The sequence below is a fragment of the Nerophis ophidion genome, linkage group LG12 (assembly GCF_033978795.1).
Source record: "Nerophis ophidion isolate RoL-2023_Sa linkage group LG12, RoL_Noph_v1.0, whole genome shotgun sequence".
NCBI classification, from domain to species: domain Eukaryota; kingdom Metazoa; phylum Chordata; class Actinopteri; order Syngnathiformes; family Syngnathidae; genus Nerophis; species Nerophis ophidion.
This window is the reverse complement of record NC_084622.1, coordinates 62,831,904-62,853,942: the sequence shown is the minus strand read 5'-3', so window position 1 is coordinate 62,853,942 and position 22,039 is coordinate 62,831,904. Positions and strand designations below refer to the sequence as shown.

Below are 22,039 nucleotides of genomic sequence, written 5' to 3'. Positions count from 1 at the left end.
ACCTCCGGGCTGAGGATTTTGGGTTGTCTGGCATCACATGGAGAAAGATAAGACCGTCTGGAGGAGAGTTCTGTGGTCAGATGAAACAAAAATTTAGCTAATTGGCCACAATACCCAGTAATATGTTTTGGAGGAGAGAAAGCGAGGCTTTAAATCCCAGGAACACCAGACATACCGTCAAGCATGGTGGTGGTAGCATTATGCTCTGGGCCTGTTTTGCTATCAATGGGACTTGTGCTTTACAGAGAGTAAATGGGACAATAAAAAAGGAGGCGTACCTCCAAATTCTTCAGGACAACCTAAAACCAACAGTCCGGAGGTTGGGTCTTGTGCGCAGTTGGGTGTTCCGACAAGACAATGACCCCAAATACATGTCAAAAGTGGTAAAGGAATGGCTAAATCAGGCTAGAATTAAGGTTTTGGAATGGCCTTCCTAAAGTCCTGACTTAAATAAATTATAAATGAATGGGTTGTACTTGTATAGCGCTTTTCTACCTTCAAGGTACTCAAAGCGCTTTGACACTACTTCCACATTCACACACACATTCACACACTGATGGAGGGAGCTGCCATGCAAGGCGCTAACCAGCACCCATCAGGAGCAAGGGTGAAGTGTCTTGCTCCGGACACAACGGACGTGACGAGGTTAGTACTAGGTGGGGATTGAACCAGGGACCCTTGGGGTGTGCACAGCCACTCTCTCACTGCGCCAAATGTGTGGACAATGCCGAAGAAACAAGTCCATGTCAGAAAACCAACACATTTAGCTGAACTACACCAATATTGGCGAGAGGAAGGGTTCAAAATTCAACAAGAAGCTTGTGGATGGCTACTAAAAGCATCTTATTGCAATGGGACATTTGAAATGTTGGTATTGTTTACTTGAGACCCATCCGAGTGCAGGCTACACTTATCTCTTATGTTTGACTGCCATCTACTGGTCACACTTATCACTACACCATGTACCAAATAAAATAGCTTCGAGGTGGGTAAGCTCAACCCCAACTTATTCCTTACATAAGGCGCAAGGGGTTAAAAGTTCCCCAGGGTTCGGTCCTTGGCCCTGCACTCTTCAGCATCTACATGCTGCCGCTAGGTGACATCATACGCAAATACGGTGTTAGCTTTCACTGTTATGCTGATGACACCCAACTCTACATGCCCCTAAAGCTGACCAACACGCCGGATTGTAGTCAGCTGGAGGCGTGTCTTAATGAAATTAAACAATGGATGTCCGCTAACTTTTTGCAACTCAACGCCCAAAAAACGGAAATGCTGATTATCGGTCCTGCTAGACACCGAACTCTATTTAATAATACAACTCTAACATTTCACAACCAAACAATTAAACAAGGCGACACGGTAAAGAATCTGGGTATTATCTTCGACCCAACTCTCTCCTTTGAGTCACACATTAAAAGCGTTACTAAAACGGCCTTCTTTCATCTCCGTAATATCGCTAAAATTCGCTCCATTCTGTCCACTAAAGACGCTGAGATCATTATCCATGCGTTTGTTACGTCTCGTCTCGATTACTGTAACGTATTATTTTCGGGTCTCCCCATGTCTAGCATTAAAAGATTACAGTTGGTACAAAATGCGGCTGCTAGACTTTTGACAAGAACAAGAAAGTTTGATCACATTACACCTGTACTGGCTCACCTGCACTGGCTTCCTGTGCACTTAAGATGTGACTTTAAGGTTTTACTACTTACGTATAAAATACTACACGGTCGAGCTCCATCCTATCTTGCCGATTGTATTGTACCATATGTCCCGGCAAGAAATCTGCGTTCAAAGGACTCCGGCTTATTAGTGATTCCCAAAGCCCAAAAAAAGTCTGCGGGCTGTAGAGCTTTTTCAATTCGGGCTCCAGTACTCTGGAATGCCCTCCCGGTGACAGTTCGAGATGCCACCTCAGTAGAAGCATTTAAGTCTCACCTTAAAACTCATTTGTATACTCTGGCCTTTAAATAGACTCTCTTTTTAGACCAGTTGATCTGCCGTTTCTTTTCTTTTTCTTCTATGTCCCACTCTCCTTTGTGGAGGGAGTCCGGTCCGATCCGGTGGCCATGTACTGCTCGCCTGTGTATCGGCTGGGGACATCTCTGCGCTGCTGATCCGCCTCCGCTTGGGATGGTTTCCTGCTGGCTCCGCTGTGAACGGGACTCTCGCTGCTGTGTTGGATCCGCTTTGGACTGGACTCTCGCGACTGTGTTGGATCCATTATGGATTGAACTTTCACAGTATCATGTTAGACCCGCTCGACATCCATTGCTTTCCTCCTCTCCAAGGTTCTCATAGTCATCATTGTCACCAACGTCCCACTGGGTGTGAGTTTTCCTTGCCCTTATGTGGGCCTACCGAGGATGTCGTGGTGGTTTGTGCAGCCCTTTGAGACACTAGTGATTTAGGGCTGTATAAGTAAACATTGATTGATTGATTGAAAAGGCGCACTGCTGAGTTTTGAGAAGAAAAAAAATGATTTCAAGTGCGTCTTATAGTCCGGAAAATACGGTACGTCATTTTCGTTTGTCTCTATAAAGGACAAGAAATACATCCTAGCACAACTGAGAGGACAGCTAAACAAAGCACGTCTTATTCGACCAACACTGCTGACAGAAAGCATCTGCATGAAGAATAGTACAGTAAGTAATTATATTCCATAATTGGGCGCATTTTTCACTGTCAATATTCCCAGTTCATTATCAGTTGAGTCATTTTCACTCTGAATAATAGAGTGAGCAAAGACTCAGGAAATGAACAAACTTTAGAGTTGTTTTTCCACAGATAACCAAGAACGTTCTTTATATATTTCAATCCCCAAGTTCCCTCCACAGCTCACCAGTAAAACCTCTCAGGTAAGCTCGGCCCAAAATATTCCTCGGCCAAGACCTCTTTGATTTATATCCTGCATCTTTCCCGTTGCCCTGTAGCAGCGCATACTGCACTTTGCAAACGTCCCCTCGTCAAAAGCTTTCTTTTTTTTTTTTTTTTTTTACCCCTAATTTCCTGCAGCTCTGCAATCTGTCTACCTCTCAATCCTCCACAAAAAAAAAGTGGCATGTGGCAGCCGAGGCAGCACCAGATGTGCAGCGAGGCAACATAGACCATAGAAAGACCGCGAGGGCGTCAAACTCGGTTGCGGAGTGACTCGCTCAAATGCTCAAATAGTCCAGACAGATATTAAGGTAAAGAATGCCACGATGGGAAAGGAACGCTTTCAAAGGGAAGATGAAGAGCCATGAAAAACAAACCTCTGATGGGACTTAAGTTGCTGAGCGACAGGGGATGGCATGACTCAAAGGACAAAATCCATTAAGTGGACGGAATTGTTGGAAAACATATGTTCTTCATATAGAAAACACCAGCGCTTTTTGAGAGGAAGGACCAATGTATGAAACCACTGACGAGGATAGACAAGGTAGATGAGGATCTGAATGGACATTTTTCTTTCAGGGCAGGTAAAAGATTGCCAAACCAGATTAACTTTTTGGTCCCAGAAAGCATTTGAATTGCAACATTGATGTTGCAATTAAAATGCTCCTTCTTCGCCGGCCTGTTGTGGTGAAGAAGGAACTGAGCCAGAAGGCGAAACTCTCGATTTACAGGTCGGACTACGTTCCTACCCTCACCTATGGTCATGGACTTCGGGTAATGACTGAAAGGACAAGGTCGCGAATCGAAGAAGGAGCTGAACCCAAAGGCGAAGCTCTCGATTTACAGGTCAGTCTGCGTTCCTACCCTCACCTATGGTCATGGACTTTGGGTAATGACCGAAAGGACAAGGTCGCGAATCAAAGAAGGAGCTGAGCCAGAAGGCGAAGCTCTCAATTTACAGGTCGGTCTGCGTTTCTACCCTCACCTATGGTCATGGACTTCGGGTAATGACCGAAAGGACAAGGTCGCGAATCGAAGAAGGAGCTGAGCCAGAAGGCGAAGCTTCCGATTTACAGGTCGGTCTATGTTTCTACCCTCACCTATGGTCATGGACTTTGGGTAATGACCGAAAGGACAAGGTCGCGAATCGAAGAAGGAGCTGAACCAGGAGGGGAAGCTCTCGATTTACAGGTCGGTCTACGTTCCTACCCTCACCTATGGTCATGGACTTTGGGTAATGACCGAAAGGACAAGGTCGCGAATCGAAGAAGGAGCTGAGCCAGAAAGCGAAGCTCCCGATTTACAGATCGGTCTATGTTCCTACCCTCACCTATGGTCATGGACTTTGGGTGATGACCAGAATGACAAGGTCGCGAATCGAAGAAGGAGCTGAGCCAAAAGGCGAAGCTCTCGGTTTACAGGTCGGTCTGCGTTCCTACCCTCACCTATGGTCATGGACTTTGGGTAATGACCGAAAGGACAAGGTCGCGAATCGAAGAAGGAGCTGAACCAGGAGGGGAAGCTCTCGATTTACAGGTCGGTCTACGTTCCTACCCTCACCTATGGTCATGAACTTTGGGTAATGACCGAAAGGACAAGGTCGCGAATCAAAGAAGGAACTGAGCCAGAAAACGAAGCTCCCGATTTACAGATCGGTCTATGTTCCTACCCTCACCTATGGTCATGGACTTTGGGTGATTACCAAAAGGACAAGGTCGCGAATCGAAGAAGGAGCTGAACCCAAAGGCGAAGCTCTCGATTTACAGGTCGGTCTGCGTTTCTACCCTCACTTATGGTCATGGACTTTAGGTAATGACCGAAAGGACAAGGTCGCGAATCGAAGAAGGAGCTGAGCCTATGGTCATGGACTTTGGGTACTGACCGAAAGGACAAGGTCGCGAATCGAAGAAGGAGCTGAGCCAGAAGGCGAAGCTTCCGATTTACAGGTCGGTCTATGTTTCTACCCTCACCTATGGTCATGGACTTTGGGTAATGACCGAAAGGACAAGGTCGCGAATCGAAGAAGGAGCTGAACCAGGAGGGGAAGCTCTCGATTTACAGGTCGGTCTACGTTCCTACCCTCACCTATGGTCATGAACTTTGGGTAATGACCGAAAGGACAAGGTCGCGAATCGAAGAAGGAGCTGAGCCAGAAAGCGAAGCTCCCGATTTACAGATCGGTCTATGTTCCTACCCTCACCTATGGTCATGGACTTTGGGTGATGACCAAAATGACAAGGTCGCGAATCGAAGAAGGAGCTGAGCCAAAAGGCGAAGCTCTCGGTTTACAGGTCGGTCTGCGTTCCTACCCTCACCTATGGTCATGGACTTTGGGTAATGACCGAAAGGACAAGGTCGCGAATCAAAGAAGGAACTGAGCCAGAAAACGAAGCTCCCGATTTACAGATCGGTCTCTGTTCCTACCCTCACCTATGGTCATGGACTTTGGGTGATTACCAAAAGGACAAGGTCGCGAATCGAAGAAGGAGCTGAACCCAAAGGCGAAGCACTCGATTTACAGGTCGGTCTGCGTTTCTACCCTCACTTATGGTCATGGACTTTAGGTAATGACCGAAAGGACAAGGTCGCGAATCGAAGAAGGAGCTGCGCCTATGGTCATGGACTTTGGGTAATGACCGAAAGGACAAGGTCGCGAATCGAAGAAGGAGCTGAGCCAAAAGGCGAAGCTCTCGATTTACAGCTCGGACTACGTTCCTACCCTCACCTGTGGTCATGGGCTTTGGGTAATGACCGAAAGGACAAGGTCACGAATTGAAGAAGGAGCTGAACCAGAAAGCGAAGCTCTCGATTTACAGGTCAGTCTACGTTCCTACCCTCATCTATGGTCATGGACTTTGGGTAATGACCGAAAGGACAAGGTCGCGAATTGAAGAAGGAGCTGAACCAGGAGGGGAAGCTCTCGATTTACAGGTCGGTCTACGTTCCTACCCTCACCTATGGTCATGGACTTTGGGTAATGACCGAAAGGACAAGGTCGCGAATTGAAGAAGGAGCTGAACCAGGAGGGGAAGCTCTCGATTTACAGGTCGGTCTACGTTCCTACCCTCACCTATGGTCATGGACTTTGGGTAATGACCGAAAGGACAAGGTCGCGATTCAAAGAAGGAACTGAGCCAGAAAACGAAGCTCCCGATTTACAGATCGGTCTATGTTCCTACCCTCACCTATGGTCATGGACTTTGGGTGATTACCAAAAGGACAAGGTCGCGAATCGAAGAAGGAGCTGAACCCAAAGGCGAAGCTCTCGATTTACAGGTCGGTCTGCGTTTCTACCCTCACTTATGGTCATGGACTTTAGGTAATGACCGAAAGGACAAGGTCGAGAATCGAAGAAGGAGCTGAGCCAGAAGGCGAAGCTATGGATTTACGGGTCGGTCTGCGTTCCTACCCTCACCTACGGTCATGGACTACGAGTAGTGACCGAAAGGACAAGGTCGTGAATCGAAGAAGGAGCTAAGCCAGAAGGCGAAACTCTCGATTTACAGGTCGGTCTACGTTCCTACCCTCACCTATGGTCATGGACTTTGGGTAATGACCGAAAGGACAAGGTCGCGAATCGAAGAAGGAGCTGAGCCAGAAAGCGAAGCTCCCGATTTACAGGTCAGTCTACGTTCATACCCTCACCTATGGTCATGGACTTTGGGTAATGACCGAAAGGACAAGGTCGCGAATCAAAGAAGGAACTGAGCCAGAAAACGAAACTCCCGATTTACAGGTCATTCTACGTTCCTACCCTCACCTATGGTCATGGACTTTGGGTAATGACCGAAAGGACAAGGTCGCGAATGAAAGAAGGAGCTGAACCAGAAGGCGAAGCTCTCGATTTACAGGTCGGTCTACGTTCCTACCCTCACCTATGGTCATGGACTTTGGGTAATGACCGAAAGGACAAGGTCGCGAATCGAAGAAGGAGCTGAGCCAGAAGGCGAAACTCTCGATTTACAGGTCAGTCTACGTTCCTACCCTCACCTACGGTCATGGACTTTGGGTAATGACCGAAAGGACAAGGTCGCGAATCGAAGAAGGAGCTGAGCCAGAAAGCGAAGCTCCCGATTTACAGATCGGTCTATGTTTCTACCCTCACCTATGGTCATGGACTTTGGGTAATGACTGAAAGGACAAGGTCGCGAATCGAAGAACGATCTGAGCCAGAAAGCGAAGCTCCCGATTTACAGGTCCGTCTACGTTCCTACCCTCACCTATGGTCATGGACTTTGGGTAATGACCGAAAGAACAAGGTCGCGAATTGAAGAAGGAGCTGAACCAGGAGGGGAAGCTCTCGATTTACAGGTCGGTCTACGTTCCTACCCTCATCTATGGTGATGGACTTTGGGTAAGGACCGAAAGGACAAGGTTGCGAATCAAAGAAGGAGCTGAGCCAGAAGGCGAAGCTCTCGATTTACAGGTCGGTCTGCGTTCCTACCCTCACCTATGGTCATGGACTTTGGGTAATGACCGAAAGGACAAGGTCGCGAATCAAAGAAGGAACTGAGCCAGAAAACGAAGCTCCCGATTTACAGATCGGTCTATGTTCCTACCCTCACCTATGGTCATGGACTTTGGGTGATTACCAAAAGGACAAGGTCGCGAATCGAAGAAGGAGCTGAACCCAAAGGCGAAGCTCTCGATTTACAGGTCGGTCTGCGTTTCTACCCTCACTTATGGTCATGGACTTTAGGTAATGACCGAAAGGACAAGGTCGCGAATCGAAGAAGGAGCTGAGCCTATGGTCATGGACTTTGGGTAATGACCGAAAGGACAAGGTCGCGAATCGAAGAAGGAGCTGAGCCAGAAGGCGAAGCTTCCGATTTACAGGTCGGTCTATGTTTCTACCCTCACCTATGGTCATGGACTTTGGGTAATGACCGAAAGGACAAGGTTGCGAATCAAAGAAGGAACTGAGCCAGAAGGCGAAACTCTCGATTTACAGGTCAGTCTACGTTTCTACCCTCACCTATGGTCATGGACTTTGGGTAATGACCGAAAGGACAAGGTCGCGAATCGAAGAAGGAGCTGAGCCAGAAAGCAAAGCTCCCGATTTACAGATCGGTCTATGTTCCTACCCTCACCTATGGTCATGGACTTTGGGTGATGACCAAAATGACAAGGTCGCGAATCGAAGAAGGAGCTGAACCAGGAGGGGAAGCTCTCGATTTACAGGTCGGTCTACGTTCCTACCCTCACCTATGGTCATGAACTTTGGGTAATGACCGAAAGGACAAGGTCGTGACTCAAGAAGGAGCTGAACCAGAAGGCGAAGCTCTCGGTTTACTAGTCGGTCTACGTTCCTACCCTCACCTTTGGTCATGGACTTTGGGTAATGACCGAAAGGACAAGGTTGCGAATCAAAGAAGGAACTGAGCCAGAAGGCGAAACTCTCGATTTACAGGTCAGTCTACGTTTCTACCCTCACCTATGGTCATGGACTTTGGGTAATGACCGAAAGGACAAGGTCGCGAATCGAAGAAGGAGCTGAGCCAGAAAGCAAAGCTCCCGATTTACAGATCGGTCTATGTTCCTACCCTCACCTATGGTCATGGACTTTGGGTGATGACCAAAATGGCAAGGTCGCGAATCGAAGAAGGAGCTGAACCAGGAGGGGAAGCTCTCGATTTACAGGTCGGTCTACGTTCCTACCCTCACCTATGGTCATGAACTTTGGGTAATGACCGAAAGGACAAGGTCGTGACTCAAAGAAGGAGTTGAACCAGAAGGCGAAGCTCTCGGTTTACTAGTCGGTCTACGTTCCTACCCTCACCTTTGGTCATGGACTTTGGGTAATGACCGAAAGGACAAGGTCGTGAATGAAAGAAGGAGCTGAACCAGAAGGCGAAGCTCTCCGTTTACAGGTCGGTCTACGTTCCTACCCTCACCTATGGTCATGGAATTTGGGTAATGACCGAAAGGACAAGGTCGTGAATCACAGAAGGAGCTGAACCAGAAGGCGAAGCTCTCGGTTTACAGGTCGGTCTACGTTCCTACCCTCACCTATGGTCATGGACTTCGGGTAATGACCGAAAGGACAAGGTCGTGAATCAAAGAAGGAGCTGAACCAGAAGGCGAAGCTCTCGGTTTACAGGTCGGTCTACGTTCCTACCCTCACCTATGGTCATGGACTTTGGGTAATGACCAAAAGGACAAGGTCGCGAATCAAAGAAGGAGCTGAGCCAAAAGGCGAAGCTCTCGGTTTACAGGTCGGTCTGCGTTCCTACCCTCACCTATGGTCATGGACTTCGGGTAGTGACCGAAAGGACAAGGTCGCGAATACAAGCGGCAGAAAGTAGTTTCCTCCACAGGATGTCTGGGATCACCCTCAGAGTTAAGGTGAGGAGTTCAGTCATCCGGGAGAGACTCATAGTAGAGCGGAGCCAGCCGAGATGGCTCGGGCATCTACTACGGATGCCTCCTGGACGCCGCCGTAGTTTTCGATTGATTGTAACTTTAATTAGTAGATTGCACAGTTCAGTACATATTCCGTACAACTGACCACTAAATGGTAACACCCAAATACGTATTTTCAACTTGTTTAAGTCGGGGTCCACGTTAATCAAATCATGGTGAGGTTTTTCGGGCATGTCCGGTCGGGATGAAACCTCGGGGCAGACGTTGGAGGTACTATGTCTCACAGCTGGTCTGGGCATCTCTGCTTAGACTGCTGCCCCCGCGACCCGGACTTGGACAAAAGGCGGAAAAAGGGATGGAAGGACTGATGTAAAAGTTAGGAGACACAAATTAAAAACCAAAAAAGTACAACTACACTAAAATCCTCCGGGATTCCTCAGTCAGCATGTGTTATCCACAGTCCTGTGAACCAGGCTTCTGTCTGACTTTACAGTCAATAGCAATATTTGATTAGGCCTGGGCCACTAAAACAATATATATATATATATACGATAGACACAATCGATATCAATTAAAACTGTATCGGTAAAACCTTATATTTGGTCAGAAGAAACTGGAAAGAATGAAGCATGGTTGGTTGCATCAACCTAACAAAACATGATTTGATCAGTGAGCAATGGGGGGGACATTATCTTCGACCCAACTCTCTCCTTTGAGTCACACATTAAAAGCGTTACTAAAACGGCCTTCTTTCATCTCCGTAATATCGCTAAAATTCGCTCCATTTTGTCCACTAAAGACGCCGAGATCATTATCCATGCGTTTGTTACGTCTCGTCTCGATTACTGTAACGTATTATTTTCGGGTCTCCCCATGTCTAGCATTAAAAGATTACAGTTGGTACAAAATGCGGCTGCTAGACTTTTGACAAGAACAAGAAAGTTTGATCACATTACACCTGTACTGTATATACCTTTATATACATATATACATACATATATACCTATACTGGCTCACCTGCACTGGCTTCCTGTGCACTTAAGATGTGACTTTAAGGTTTTACTACTTACGTATAAAATACTACACGGTCTAGCTCCATCCTATCTTGCCGATTGTATTGTACCACATGTCCCGGCAAGAAATCTGCGTTCAAAAGACTCCGGCTTATTAGTGATTCCTAGAGCCCAAAAAAAGTCTGCGGGCTATACAGCGTTTTCCGTTCGGGCTCCAGTACTCTGGAATGCCCTCCCGGTAACAGTTCGAGATGCTACCTCAGTAGAAGCATTTAAGTCTCACCTCAAAACTCATCTGTATACTCTAGCCTTTAAATAGACCTTCTTTTTAGACCAGTTGATCTGCCGCTTCTTTTCTTTCTCCTATGTCCCCCCCTCCCTTGTGGAGGGGGTCCGGTCCGATGACCATGGATGAAGTACTGGCTGTCCAGAGTCGAGACCCAGGATGGACCGCTCGTCGGGACCCAGGATGGACCGCTCGCCTGTATCGGTTGGGGACATCTCTACGCTGCTGATCCGCTTGAGATGGTTTCCTGTGGACGGGACTCTCGCTGCTGTCTTGGATCCGCTTGAACTGAACTCTCGCGGCTGTGTTGGAGCCACTATGGATTGAACTTTCACAGTATCATGTTAGACCCGCTCGACATCCATTGCTTTCGGTCCCCTAGAGAGGGGGGGTTGCCCACATCTGAGGTCCTCTCCAAGGTTTCTCATAGTCAGCATTGTGACTGGCGTCCCACTGAATGTGAATTCTCCCTGCCCACTGGGTGTGAGTTTTCCTTGCCCTTTTGTGGGTTCTTCCGAGGATGTTGTAGTCGTAATGATTTGTGCAGTCCTTTGAGACATTTGTGATTTGGGGCTATATAAATAAACATTGATTGATTGATTGACACGCTTACAGCCAATCAGGTAACAGTATCAACTAGGGCTGGGCAATATGGCAAAAGAAATGTTTCATCTAACATCACATGGACAAAGATAAGACCTTCGGAAGCAAAGTTCTGTGGTCAGATGAAACAAAAATTGAGTTGTTTGGCCACAATACCCAGCAATAGGATTGGAGGAGAAAATCAATCAATCAATGTTTATTTATATAGCCCCAAATCACAAATGTCTCAAAGGACTGCACAAATCATTACGACTACAACATCCTCGGAAGAACCCACAAAAGGGCAAGGAAAACTCACACCCAGTGGGCAGGGAGAATTCACATTCAGTGGGACGCCAGTGACAATGCTGACTATGAGAAACCTTGGAGAGGACCTCAGATGTGGGCAACCCCCCCACTCTAGGAGACCGAAAGCAATGGATGTCGAGCGGGTCTAACATGATACTGTGAAAGTTCAATCCATAGTGGCTCCAAGACAGCAGTGAGAGTCCCGTCCACAGGAAACCATCTCAAGCGGATCAGCAGCGTAGAGATGTGCCCAACCGATACAGGCGAGCGGTCCATCCTGGGTCCCGACGAGCGGTCCATCCTGGGTCTCGACTCTGGACAGTCAGTACTTCATCCATGGTCATTGGACCGGACCCCCTCCACAAGGGAGGGGGGGACATAGGAGAAAGAAAACAAGCGGCAGATCAACTGGTCTATAAAGGAGGTCTATTTAAAGGCTAGAGTATACAGATGAGTTTTAAGATGAGACTTAAATGCTTCTACTGAGGTAGCATCTCGAACTGTTACCGTGAGGGCATTCCAGAGTACTGGAGCCCGAACGGAAAACGCTCTATAGCCCGCAGACTTTTTTTGAGCTCTAGGAATCACTAATAAGCCGGAGTCTTTTGAACGCAGATTTCTTGCCGGGACATATGGTACAATACAATCGGCAAGATAGGCTGGAGCTAGACCGTGTAGTATTTTATACGTAAGTAGTAAAACCTTAAAGTCACATCTTAAGTGCACAGGAAGCCAGTGCAGGTGAGCCAGTACAGGTGTAATATGATCAAACTTTCTTGTTCTTGTCAAAAGTCTAGCAGCCGCATTTTGTACCAACTGTAATCTTTTAATGCTAGACATGGGGAGACCCGAAAATAATACGTTACAGTAATCGAGACGAGACGTAACAAACGCATGGATAATGATCTCAGCGTCTTTAGTGGACAGAATGGAGCGAATTTTAGCGATATTGCGGAGATGAAAGAAGGCCGTTTTAGTAACGCTTTTAATGTGTGACTCAAAGGAGAGAGTTGAGTCGAAGATAATACCCAGATTTTTTACAGAGTCACCTTGTTTTATTATTTGGTTGTCAAATGTTAAAGTTGTATTATTAAATAGAGGTCGGTGTCTAGCAGGACCGATAATCAGCATTTCCGTTTTTTTGGCATTAAGTTGCAAAAAGTTAGCGGACATCCATTGTTTAATTTCATTAAGACACGCTTCCAACTGACTACAGTCCGGCGTGTTGGTGAGGCATTTAATCCCGGGAACACCCATCCTACCACCAAGCATGGTGGTGGTAGTATTATGCTCTGGGGCTGTTTTGCTGCCAATGGAACTGGTGCTTTACAGAGAGTAAATGGGACAATGAAAAGGGAGTATTACCTCCAAATTCTTCAAGACAACCTAAAATCCTCAGCCCGGAGGTTGGGTCTTGGGCGCAGTTGGGTGTTCCAACAGGACAATGACCCCAAAAAGTGGCAAAGGAATGGTTAAATCAGGCTAGAACTAAGGTTTTGAAATGGCTTTCCCAAAGTCCTGACTTAAACGTGTGGACAATGCGGAAGAAACAAGTCCATGACAGAAAACCAATAAATTTAGCTGGACTGCACCAACATTTGTCAAGAAGAGTGGTCAAAAATTCAGGCAGAAGCTTGCCAGAAGCTTGTGGATGGCTACCAAAAGCACCTTATTGCAATGAAACTTGCCAAGGGACATGTAAGCAGATATTAACATTGCTGTCCGTACACTTTTGACCCAGCAGATTTGGTCACATTTTCAGTAGACCCATAATAAATCCATAAAAGAACCAAACTTTATGAATATTTTTTTTTTTGTAACCAACAAGCATGTGCTCCAATCACTCCGTCACAAAAAAAATAAGAGTTGTAGAAAATATTGGAAACTCAAGACAGCCATGAGATTAGAAACGTCTATGGTTAAGAAACTCTGATCTATCAGGTGCAATAGTCCTGATGATGATTATCCGTGGTCTGTACTCACGTTTGGTCTCAGGCTTGCCGCTTGTCCGTAATACTTCTCAGCTGCCTCATTCAGACTGGCTTGTCTAAAAGGGAAAACAGAAAGACGCAGCCATTACTCATCTTTATTACCCGCATCCTCAGAGGAGGCCTTGAACCTGCTGTGTTTACGGCTGCTTGGGGGTCACGGAGAAAATAACAGTGGGCGGTAAGAGGGGCAAGAACCAGAGATGAGAAAGGTTGCCTGATTTTGTTCTCATCGGATAGCATCTTTCTATACGATAGGATCAGTCCCTCGATAACATCATCACAACCCAGGAATGCAGCGTGAGCACTTTGTTTGCTAATTGAGTCCTGGATTCTGGAACTACGGCTGACTCGGTCAATTTATCACACATTCTTGTTTACAGCAAGTGTTATATTACCATCCATCCATCCATCCATCATCTTCCGCTTATCCGAGGTCGGGTCGCGGGGGCAACAGCCTAAGCAGGGAAACCCAGACTTCCCTCTCCCCAGCCACTTCGTCTAGCTCTTCCCGGGGGATCCCGAGGCGTTCCCAGGCCAGCCGGGAGACATAGTCTTCCCAACGTGTCCTGGGTCTTCCCCGTGGCCTCCTACCGGTTGGACGTGCCCTAAACACCTCCCTAAGGAGGCGTTCGGGTGGCATCCTGACCAGATGCCCGAACCACCTCATCTGGCTCCTCTCGATGTGGAGGAGCAGCGGCTTTACTTTGAGTTCCTCCCGGATGGCAGAGCTTCTCACCCTATCTCTAAGGGAGAGACCTGGAAACTCATTTGGGCCGCTTGTACCCGTGATCTTATCCTTTCGGTCATGACCCAAAGCTCATGACCATAGGTGAGGATGGGAACGTAGATCGACCGGTAAATTGAGAGCTTTGCCTTCCGGCTCAGCTCCTTCTTCACCACAACGGATCGGTACAACGTCCGCATTACTGAAGACGCCGCACCGATCCGCCTGTCGATCTCACGATCCACTCTTCCCTCACTCGTGAACAAGACTCCTAGGTACTTGAACTCCTCCACTTGGGGCAGGGTCTCCTTATATGACCATGAATTGATTAACGTGGACTACTTAAACAAGAAACTTAAAGAAGTTGAAAGACTTATTCGGGTGTTACCATTTAGTGGTCAATTGTACTGAATATGTACTTATGTGTGACCATTTGTCCATCCATCTTCTTCCGCTTATTTGAGGTTGGGTCGCGGGGGCAGCAACCAAAGCAGAGGGCTTCCCTCTCCCCAGCCACTTCGTCAAGCTCTTCCCGGGGGATCCCGAGGCGTTCCCAGGCCAGCCGGGAGACATAGTCTTCCCAACGTGTCCTGGGTCTTCCCCGTGGCCTCCTACCGGTTGGACGTGCCCTAAACACCTCCCTAGGGAGGCGTTCGGGTGGCATCCTGACCAGATGCCCGAACCACCTCATCTGGCTCCTCTCGATGTGAAGGAGCAGCGGCTTTACTTTGAGTTCCTCCCGGGTGGCAGAGCTTCTCACCCTATCTCTAAGGGAGAGACCTGGAAACTCATTTGGGCCGCTTGTACCCGTGATCTTATCCTTTCGGTCATGACCCAAAGCTCATGACCATAGGTGAGGATGGGAACGTAGATCGACCGGTAAATTGAGAGCTTTGCCTTCCGGCTCAGCTCCTTCTTCACCACAACGGATCGATACAACGTCCGCATTACTGAAGACGCCGCACCGATCCGCCTGTCGATCTCACGATCCACTCTTCCCCCACTCGTGAACAAGACTCCTAGGTACTTGAACTCCTCCACTTGGGGCAGGGTCTCCTTATATTACCATGAATTGATTACCGTGGACTACTTAAACAAGAAACTTAAAGAAGTTGAAAGACTTATTCGGGTGTTACCATTTAGTGGTCAATTGTACTGAATATGGACTTATGTGTGACCATTTGTCCATCCATCTTCTTCCGCTTATTTGAGGTTGGGTCGCGGGGGCAGCAGCCAAAGCAGAGGGCTTCCCTCTCCCCAGCCACTTCGTCTAGCTCTTCCCGGGGGATCCCGAGGCGTTCCCAGGCCAGCCGGGAGACATAGTCTTCCCAACGTGTCCTGGGTCTTCCCCGTGGCCTCCTACCGGTTGGACGTGCCCTAAACACCTCCCTAGGGAGGTGTTCGGGTGGCATCCTGACCAGATGCCCGAACCACCTCATCTGGCTCCTGTCGATGTGAAGGAGCAGCGGCTTTACTTTGAGTTCCTCCCGGATGGCAGAGCTTCTCACCCTATCTCTAAGGGAGAGACCCAAACTCATTTGGGCCGCTTGTACCCGTGATCTTATCCTTTCGGTCATGACCCAAAGCTCATGACCATAGGTGAGGATGGGAACGTAGATCGACCGGTAAATTTTGGCCCAGCTCCTTCTTTACCACAACGGATCGATACAACGTCTGCATTACTGAAGACGCCGCACCGATCCGCCTGTCGATCTCACGATCCATTCTTCCCTCACTCGTGAACAAGACTCCTAGGTACTTGAACTCCTCCACTTGGGGCAGGGTCTCCTCCCCAACCCGGAGATGGCACTCCACCCTTTTCCGGGCGAGAACCATGGACTCGGACTTGGAGGTGCGGATTCTTATACAGGTCGCTTTACACTCGGCTGCGAACCGATCCAGTGAAAGCTGAAGATCCTGGTCAGATGAAGCCATCAGGACCACATCATCTGCAAAAAGCAGAGACCTAATCCTGCGGTCACCAAACCAGATCCCCTCAATGCCCTGACTGTGCCTAGAAACTCTGTCCATAAAAGTTATGAACAGAGTCGGTGACAAAGGGCAGCCTTGGCGGAGTCCAACCTTCACTGGAATTTGTGTTGACTCTTTTTCCCATTTTTTTGCAAAACAGGTGGAAAAGGTTGTTTGGATTTGGTCATATCAGTACATGGTTTGCTGTACACTCTTCAGAGTAAACATTATGTTCACTGATTCATAGTTTTACCTTTGTCCATAAGATAGTGGCAAGTCGACAATTAAATTAAGAGTTTCCTTGTGGGACTAAAGCCCTGATTATACTAAGGCTTCACGGTGGCAGAGGGGTTAGTGCGTCTGCCTCACAATACGAAGGTCCTACAGTCCTGGGTTCAAATCCAGGCTCGGGATCTTTCTGTGTGGAGTTTGCATGTTCTCCCCGTGACTGCGTGGGTTCCCTCCGGGTACTCCGGCTTCCTCCCACTTCCAAAGACATGCACCTGGGGATAGGTTGATTGGCAACACTAAATTGGCCCTAGTGTGTGAATGTTGTCTGTCTATCTGTGTTGGCCTTGCGATGAGGTGGCGACTTGTCCAGGGTGTACCCCGCCTTCCGCCCGATTGTAGCTGAGATAGGCGCCAGCGCCCCCCGCGACCCCAAAAGGGAATAAGCGGTAGAAAATGGATGGATGGATGGTATCCAGGGTAATCCCACCCGTCCACACACAACAATGCCACCGTTTAAGTCCCCATCCCCCCCTCCGTCTTATCTGAACAATATCCAGTCTTGTGGTATTTCAATTAACTGGAGTCCAGTGCGCTGTGGGGTTCTATTATAGTGAATCACAACTGAGCCCTCATAAATTAATCAAATCTTTATTGGACACGTAAACAATGGGGCAGCACGGTGAAACAGGGGTTAGTGCATGTGCCTCACAATACGAAGGTCCTGAGTAGGGTTGGGTATCGTTTGAATTGGAACGATTCCGATTCTTTGTTTCGATTCCGATTCCTGACGATTCTCGATTCCGATTATTCCTGTGTTTGCCAGGTAGTCCCTGGTGGTATGTACTGTATTTTGGGTTGAGACTTTTCACCGTATCACGTCAAACATAAACAAACATGTAATGTTGCTGTTACTGTTTAGCCCAGTATCAATTAGCTTAGCTCTAATGCTATTGCTTAACTAACCTAAATGTTGGAGATTCCACCTCTGAAAAGGGATGCAGTCTTTTGACCGTGTGTGCAGTGACCTTTCTGTGGCACTTTCCCGTCTGTGGCACCGACATCTTCCCCATTGCCGCTACGGTGAACGGAGTACGCTGAGCACATGGCGGAGCCTGGTGTGCAGGTTGTAGATTGTCTACGAAAAAATACGCGGGCTAATTTGTTTAGCTGCCTCAACGTTGGCGCGAAACACATTAATCATTGCATATATGTTGTTTTACTTAACCTGATTCAGACTGCAGTGCAGTCACTGAGGTGCCAGGCTGGGCGTCGGAGCCAGAGCCAGAGGAAGAGGCAGACGCAATTATTTGTACTCTATGAACTCGGAGGTGCTTCATCATGTTCGACGTGCACCCTCATAAGCACGAAACAGTCCTGTCGCACGTGTTACATTTCGCCGATATTTAATTTTGTTGAGTAAAATAAAGCCACACTTTTGACCGCCGACGCTCGGCTACATAGGCTCGGCTATGCTAACACTTCCGGCGGTGGGCGCTTCTTCGTTGGTGTTCAGCGGCTTCTTCTTCCGGTCGGTGGACTGGGTATCGAAACTAGGAATCGAAATTTAAACTTTTGAACGATTCCGGGAGAATCGGAAAGTTAGTCCCGGTTCCAATCGATACTCGATACTTGATACCCAACCCCTAGTCCTGAGTAGTCCTGGGTTCAATCCCGGGCTTGGGATCTTTCTGTGTGGAGTTTGCATGTCCAGGTACTCCGGCTTCCTCCCACCTCCAAAAACATGCACCTGGGGATAGGTTGATTGGCAACATTAATGGTCCCTAGTGTGTGAATGTTGTCTGTCTATCTGTGTTGGCCCTGCGCTGAGGTGGCGACTTGTCCAGGGCAGTGGTTCTCAACCTTTTTTCAGTGATGTACCCCCTGTGAACATTTTTTTTAATTCAAGTACCCCCTAATCAGAGAAAAGCAATTTTAGTTGTAAAAAAAGAGCTAAAGAAGTAAAATACAGCACTATGTCATCAGTTTCTGATTTATTAAATTGTACAACAGTGCAAAATATTGCTCATTTGTAGTGGTCTTTCTTGAACTATTTGGAAAAAAAAAGATATAAAAATAACTACGAACTTGTTGAAAAATAAACAAGTGATTCAATTATAAATAAAGATTTCTACACATAGAAGTAATCATCAAGTTAAAGTGCTCTCTTTGGGGATTGTAATAGTAGAAGCATTTAAGTCTCACCTTAAAACTCATCAGTATACTCTAGCCTTTAAATAGACCTCCTTTTTAGACCAGTTGATCTGCCGCTTCTTTTCTTTCTCCTATGTCCCCCCCCTCCCTTGTGGAGGGGGTCCGGTCCGATAACCATGGATGAAGTACTGGCTGTCCAGAGTCGAGACCCAGGATGGACCGCTCGTCGGGACCCAGGATGGATTGGGGACATCTCTACGCTGCTGATCCGCCTCCGCTTGAGATGGTCTCCTGTGGACGGGACTCTCGCTGCTGTCTTGGATCCGCTTTGAACTGAACTCTCGCGGCTGTGTTGGAGCCACTATGGATTGAACTTTCACAGTATCATGTTAGACCCGCTCCACATCCATTGCTTTCGGTCCCCTAGAGGGGGGGGTTGCCCACTTCTGAGGTCCTCTCCAAGGTTTCTCATAGTCAGCATTGTCACTGGCGTCCCACTGGATGTGAATTCTCCCTGCCCACTGGGTGTGAGTTTTCCTTGCCCTTTTGTGGGTTCTTCCGAGGATGTCGTAGTCGTAATGATTTGTGCAGTCCTTTGAGACATTTGTGATTTGGGGCTATATAAATAAACATTGATTGATTGATTGATTGATAATAGAGATCCATCTGGATTCATCAACTTAATTCTCACGCGTACCCCCATTTGAGAACCACTGGTCTAGGGTGTACCCCGCCTTCCGCCCGATTGCAGCTGAGATAGGCTCCAGCGACCCCCCCCACGACCCCAAAAGGGACAAAATGGATGGATGGATGTACTGTACTGTGCAATCGACTAATAAAAGTTTCAATCAATCAATCGTATTGGAAAGCGTGACATGCTAGCATAAAAACACATAACATCACAGTAAAACGTCGACTTTTAAACATCGTAATCCACTCGTCTAATATCAGGCTGTCATGCATGATTTATGACACAATTTATCTTGGTATTTTTTTTTTTAGCGTTCTTAAATTCAACTGTGTGCTTTTCACTGATGGTAACAATTGTGCATTTTTTTTTTTTTTTTTTGACATAGTCAAGGACAGAGGGGTTTTGGTGGCTGGTGGTGGAGCTCCTTTATTTCTGCTGATCAAAGGAGGCCAGCTTTCATGTTGGATGTAGTGCTCCATTATAAACTGACCCGTTTATTTTAATGTTCCGGGTAAAAGGGCAACCGCGTTTGAGAATAACCAGGTTTCCACTGACATAAACATTAATGTATCTTTAATGCAAGTTTTTTTTTTTTTTACCACTGAAGCAAGATTAAGGGAAATAATTATGGTATTTTACGGACCATAGGGCGCACCGGATTATTAGGCGCACTGCCGATGAATGGTCTATTTTTTATCTTTTTTTATATATATATAATTATATGGCACATTAAAGGAATCACATAAGTATTATTTTTTCTCTGAATTAAAAACACTTCTTTATGGTGTACATCAGTGGTTCTCAACCTTTTTTCAGTGATGTACCCCCTGTGAACATTTTTTTAATTCAAGTACCCCTTAATCAGGGCAAAGCATTTTTGGTCGAAAAAAGAAGTAAAATACAGCACTATGTCATCAGTTTCTGATTTATTAAATTGTATAACAGTGCAAAATATTGCTCATTTGTAGTGGTCTTTCTTGAACTATTTGGAAAAAAAGATATAAAAATAAATAAAAACTTGTTGAAAAATAAACAGGTGATTCAATTACAAATTAAAGTTGCAAGCAACGTTGGTCGGGTCCCCCTTTGGCCGCTGCCAAGCCCTGGTCTAAGTCAGACCTACATAAAGGTCTTTGTTTCATGTCTGTACGACATTCCTAACAGAAGTTACAAGCAGTTTTGTCGAAACGACAAACGCACTGGGAGGAGTTGACGTTTGAAAAAGGTGACGGCTTTTTACAAAACGTTTATTTTGAAGGGGTAATTTTTAACTTCCTGTTGATTTTAACTGAAAGATGCCAATTATCAAAATGTAGGTCTAAGTGAGACCTACATTGAGGTTTTTGTTTCATGTCTGTCTGACATTCCTACCAGAAGTTACAAGCAGTTTTATCTGTTTCCTCTTCCTAGGAGCTGTTTTTTCTGTGTTTTATTCAAAAATTGCAATAGAGCACAATTTTGAGTTTTAAGGTTTAGTTTTTTCACTATATCGCAATTTCTGCCAGTCCTGATGTGTGTGCCAAGTTTGGTGAGTTTTGAAGCATTTTAAGGGGGTCAAATTACAGCTCAAAGAGGCAAAAATAGCATTTTTTGCGAAAATTTTGCTTTGAATGAGTTTTTGCAAAATTTCTGTTGATTTTAGGTATAGACGTTTTTTTATTGGAAATGTAGGTCTAAGTCAGACCTACATAGAGGTTTTTGTTTCATGTCTCTACGACATTCCTAACGGAAGTTACAAGCAGTCTGTTTTTTTTTTCTTCCAAGGGGGCGCTAGCGCGCAATTTTGATTTTTCTGGTTTGGCTGCCTAATAACTTGGGAAGGCATGCGAGGCCGACGTGTGTGTCAAATTTGGTGAGTTTTGAAGCATGTTAAGGGGGTCAAATTACAGCGCGTAGGTGCGGAAGAAAGAAAAAAAAAATAATAATAATAAAACACAGCAGATTCAATAGGGTCCTTGCCCATGGCAAATGACTCCTGTGGGGCGGCATAGCTCGGTTGGTAGAGCGGCCGTGCCAGCAAGTTGAGGGTTGCAGGTTCGATTCCCGCTTCCGCCATCCTAGTCACTGCCGTTGTGTCCTTGGGCAAGACACTTTACCCACCTGCTCCCAGTGCCACCCACACTGGTTTAAAAATTTTTTTTAACTTAGATATTGGGTTTCACTATGTAAAGCGCTTTGAGTCACTAGAGAAAAGCGCTATATAAATATAATTCACTTCAAATTCACTTCACAGACCAGAAAGTTCCTTGGGTAAATAAAGTAAAACTCACTACACCGGTATGTTTTAGTGCTTTCATTGATTGATTGATACTTTTATTAGTAGATTGCACAGTTCAGTACATATTCCGTACAATTGACCACTAAATGGTAACACCCGAATAAGTTTTTCAACTATTCCACGTTAATCAATTCATGGCGAGTTTATTGACGGATATAAGTAAAAACTTTACGCTACTGTTGTGTTTTTGTTATTTCCCTGTCTTCTCCTTGCTGCCTTTTGTGTCAGTTTCTTCTCTATCCATTAGTTCCAGCGAGGCACACCTGCGACTAATCGCTGCCCGGTACTATATAAATTCATCACAGCCAGCTGCTCCTTGCCGGTTATTGACAACTGTGCTTTCCATGTGCTCATGCCTGACTCGCATCCTCAAACTTGGTACGTTGTCGCTCTTTTATCATCATTCCTTACCTCTTGTTTTTGGTCCCTAGTTCCTCAGTAATTGAGAGAAGTTTTTTAGTTGGACCACCGAGGGTCCTCCTTCTGTTTTGTACTTCCATGGTGTGCACTTCTGCCCCATCGCCTTTAGTTAACCCTTTTTGTACTTATTAAAGACAACTTATTTTTGT

At 46.5% G+C, this 22,039-nt stretch overlaps 1 protein-coding gene across 1 annotated transcript in view; it reads right to left on the bottom strand.

Annotated features, from left to right (window-relative positions):
* The window catches only part of tmtc2b (transmembrane O-mannosyltransferase targeting cadherins 2b), a 360,692-nt gene that overhangs the window by 5,591 nt on the left and 333,062 nt on the right, over nt 1–22,039 (bottom strand). Inside the window, exon 11 of the mRNA XM_061917943.1 lies at nt 13,417–13,480. Coding sequence (XP_061773927.1) covers nt 13,417–13,480 — 64 coding nt within the window. The remainder of the gene's footprint in view (nt 1–13,416; nt 13,481–22,039) is intronic.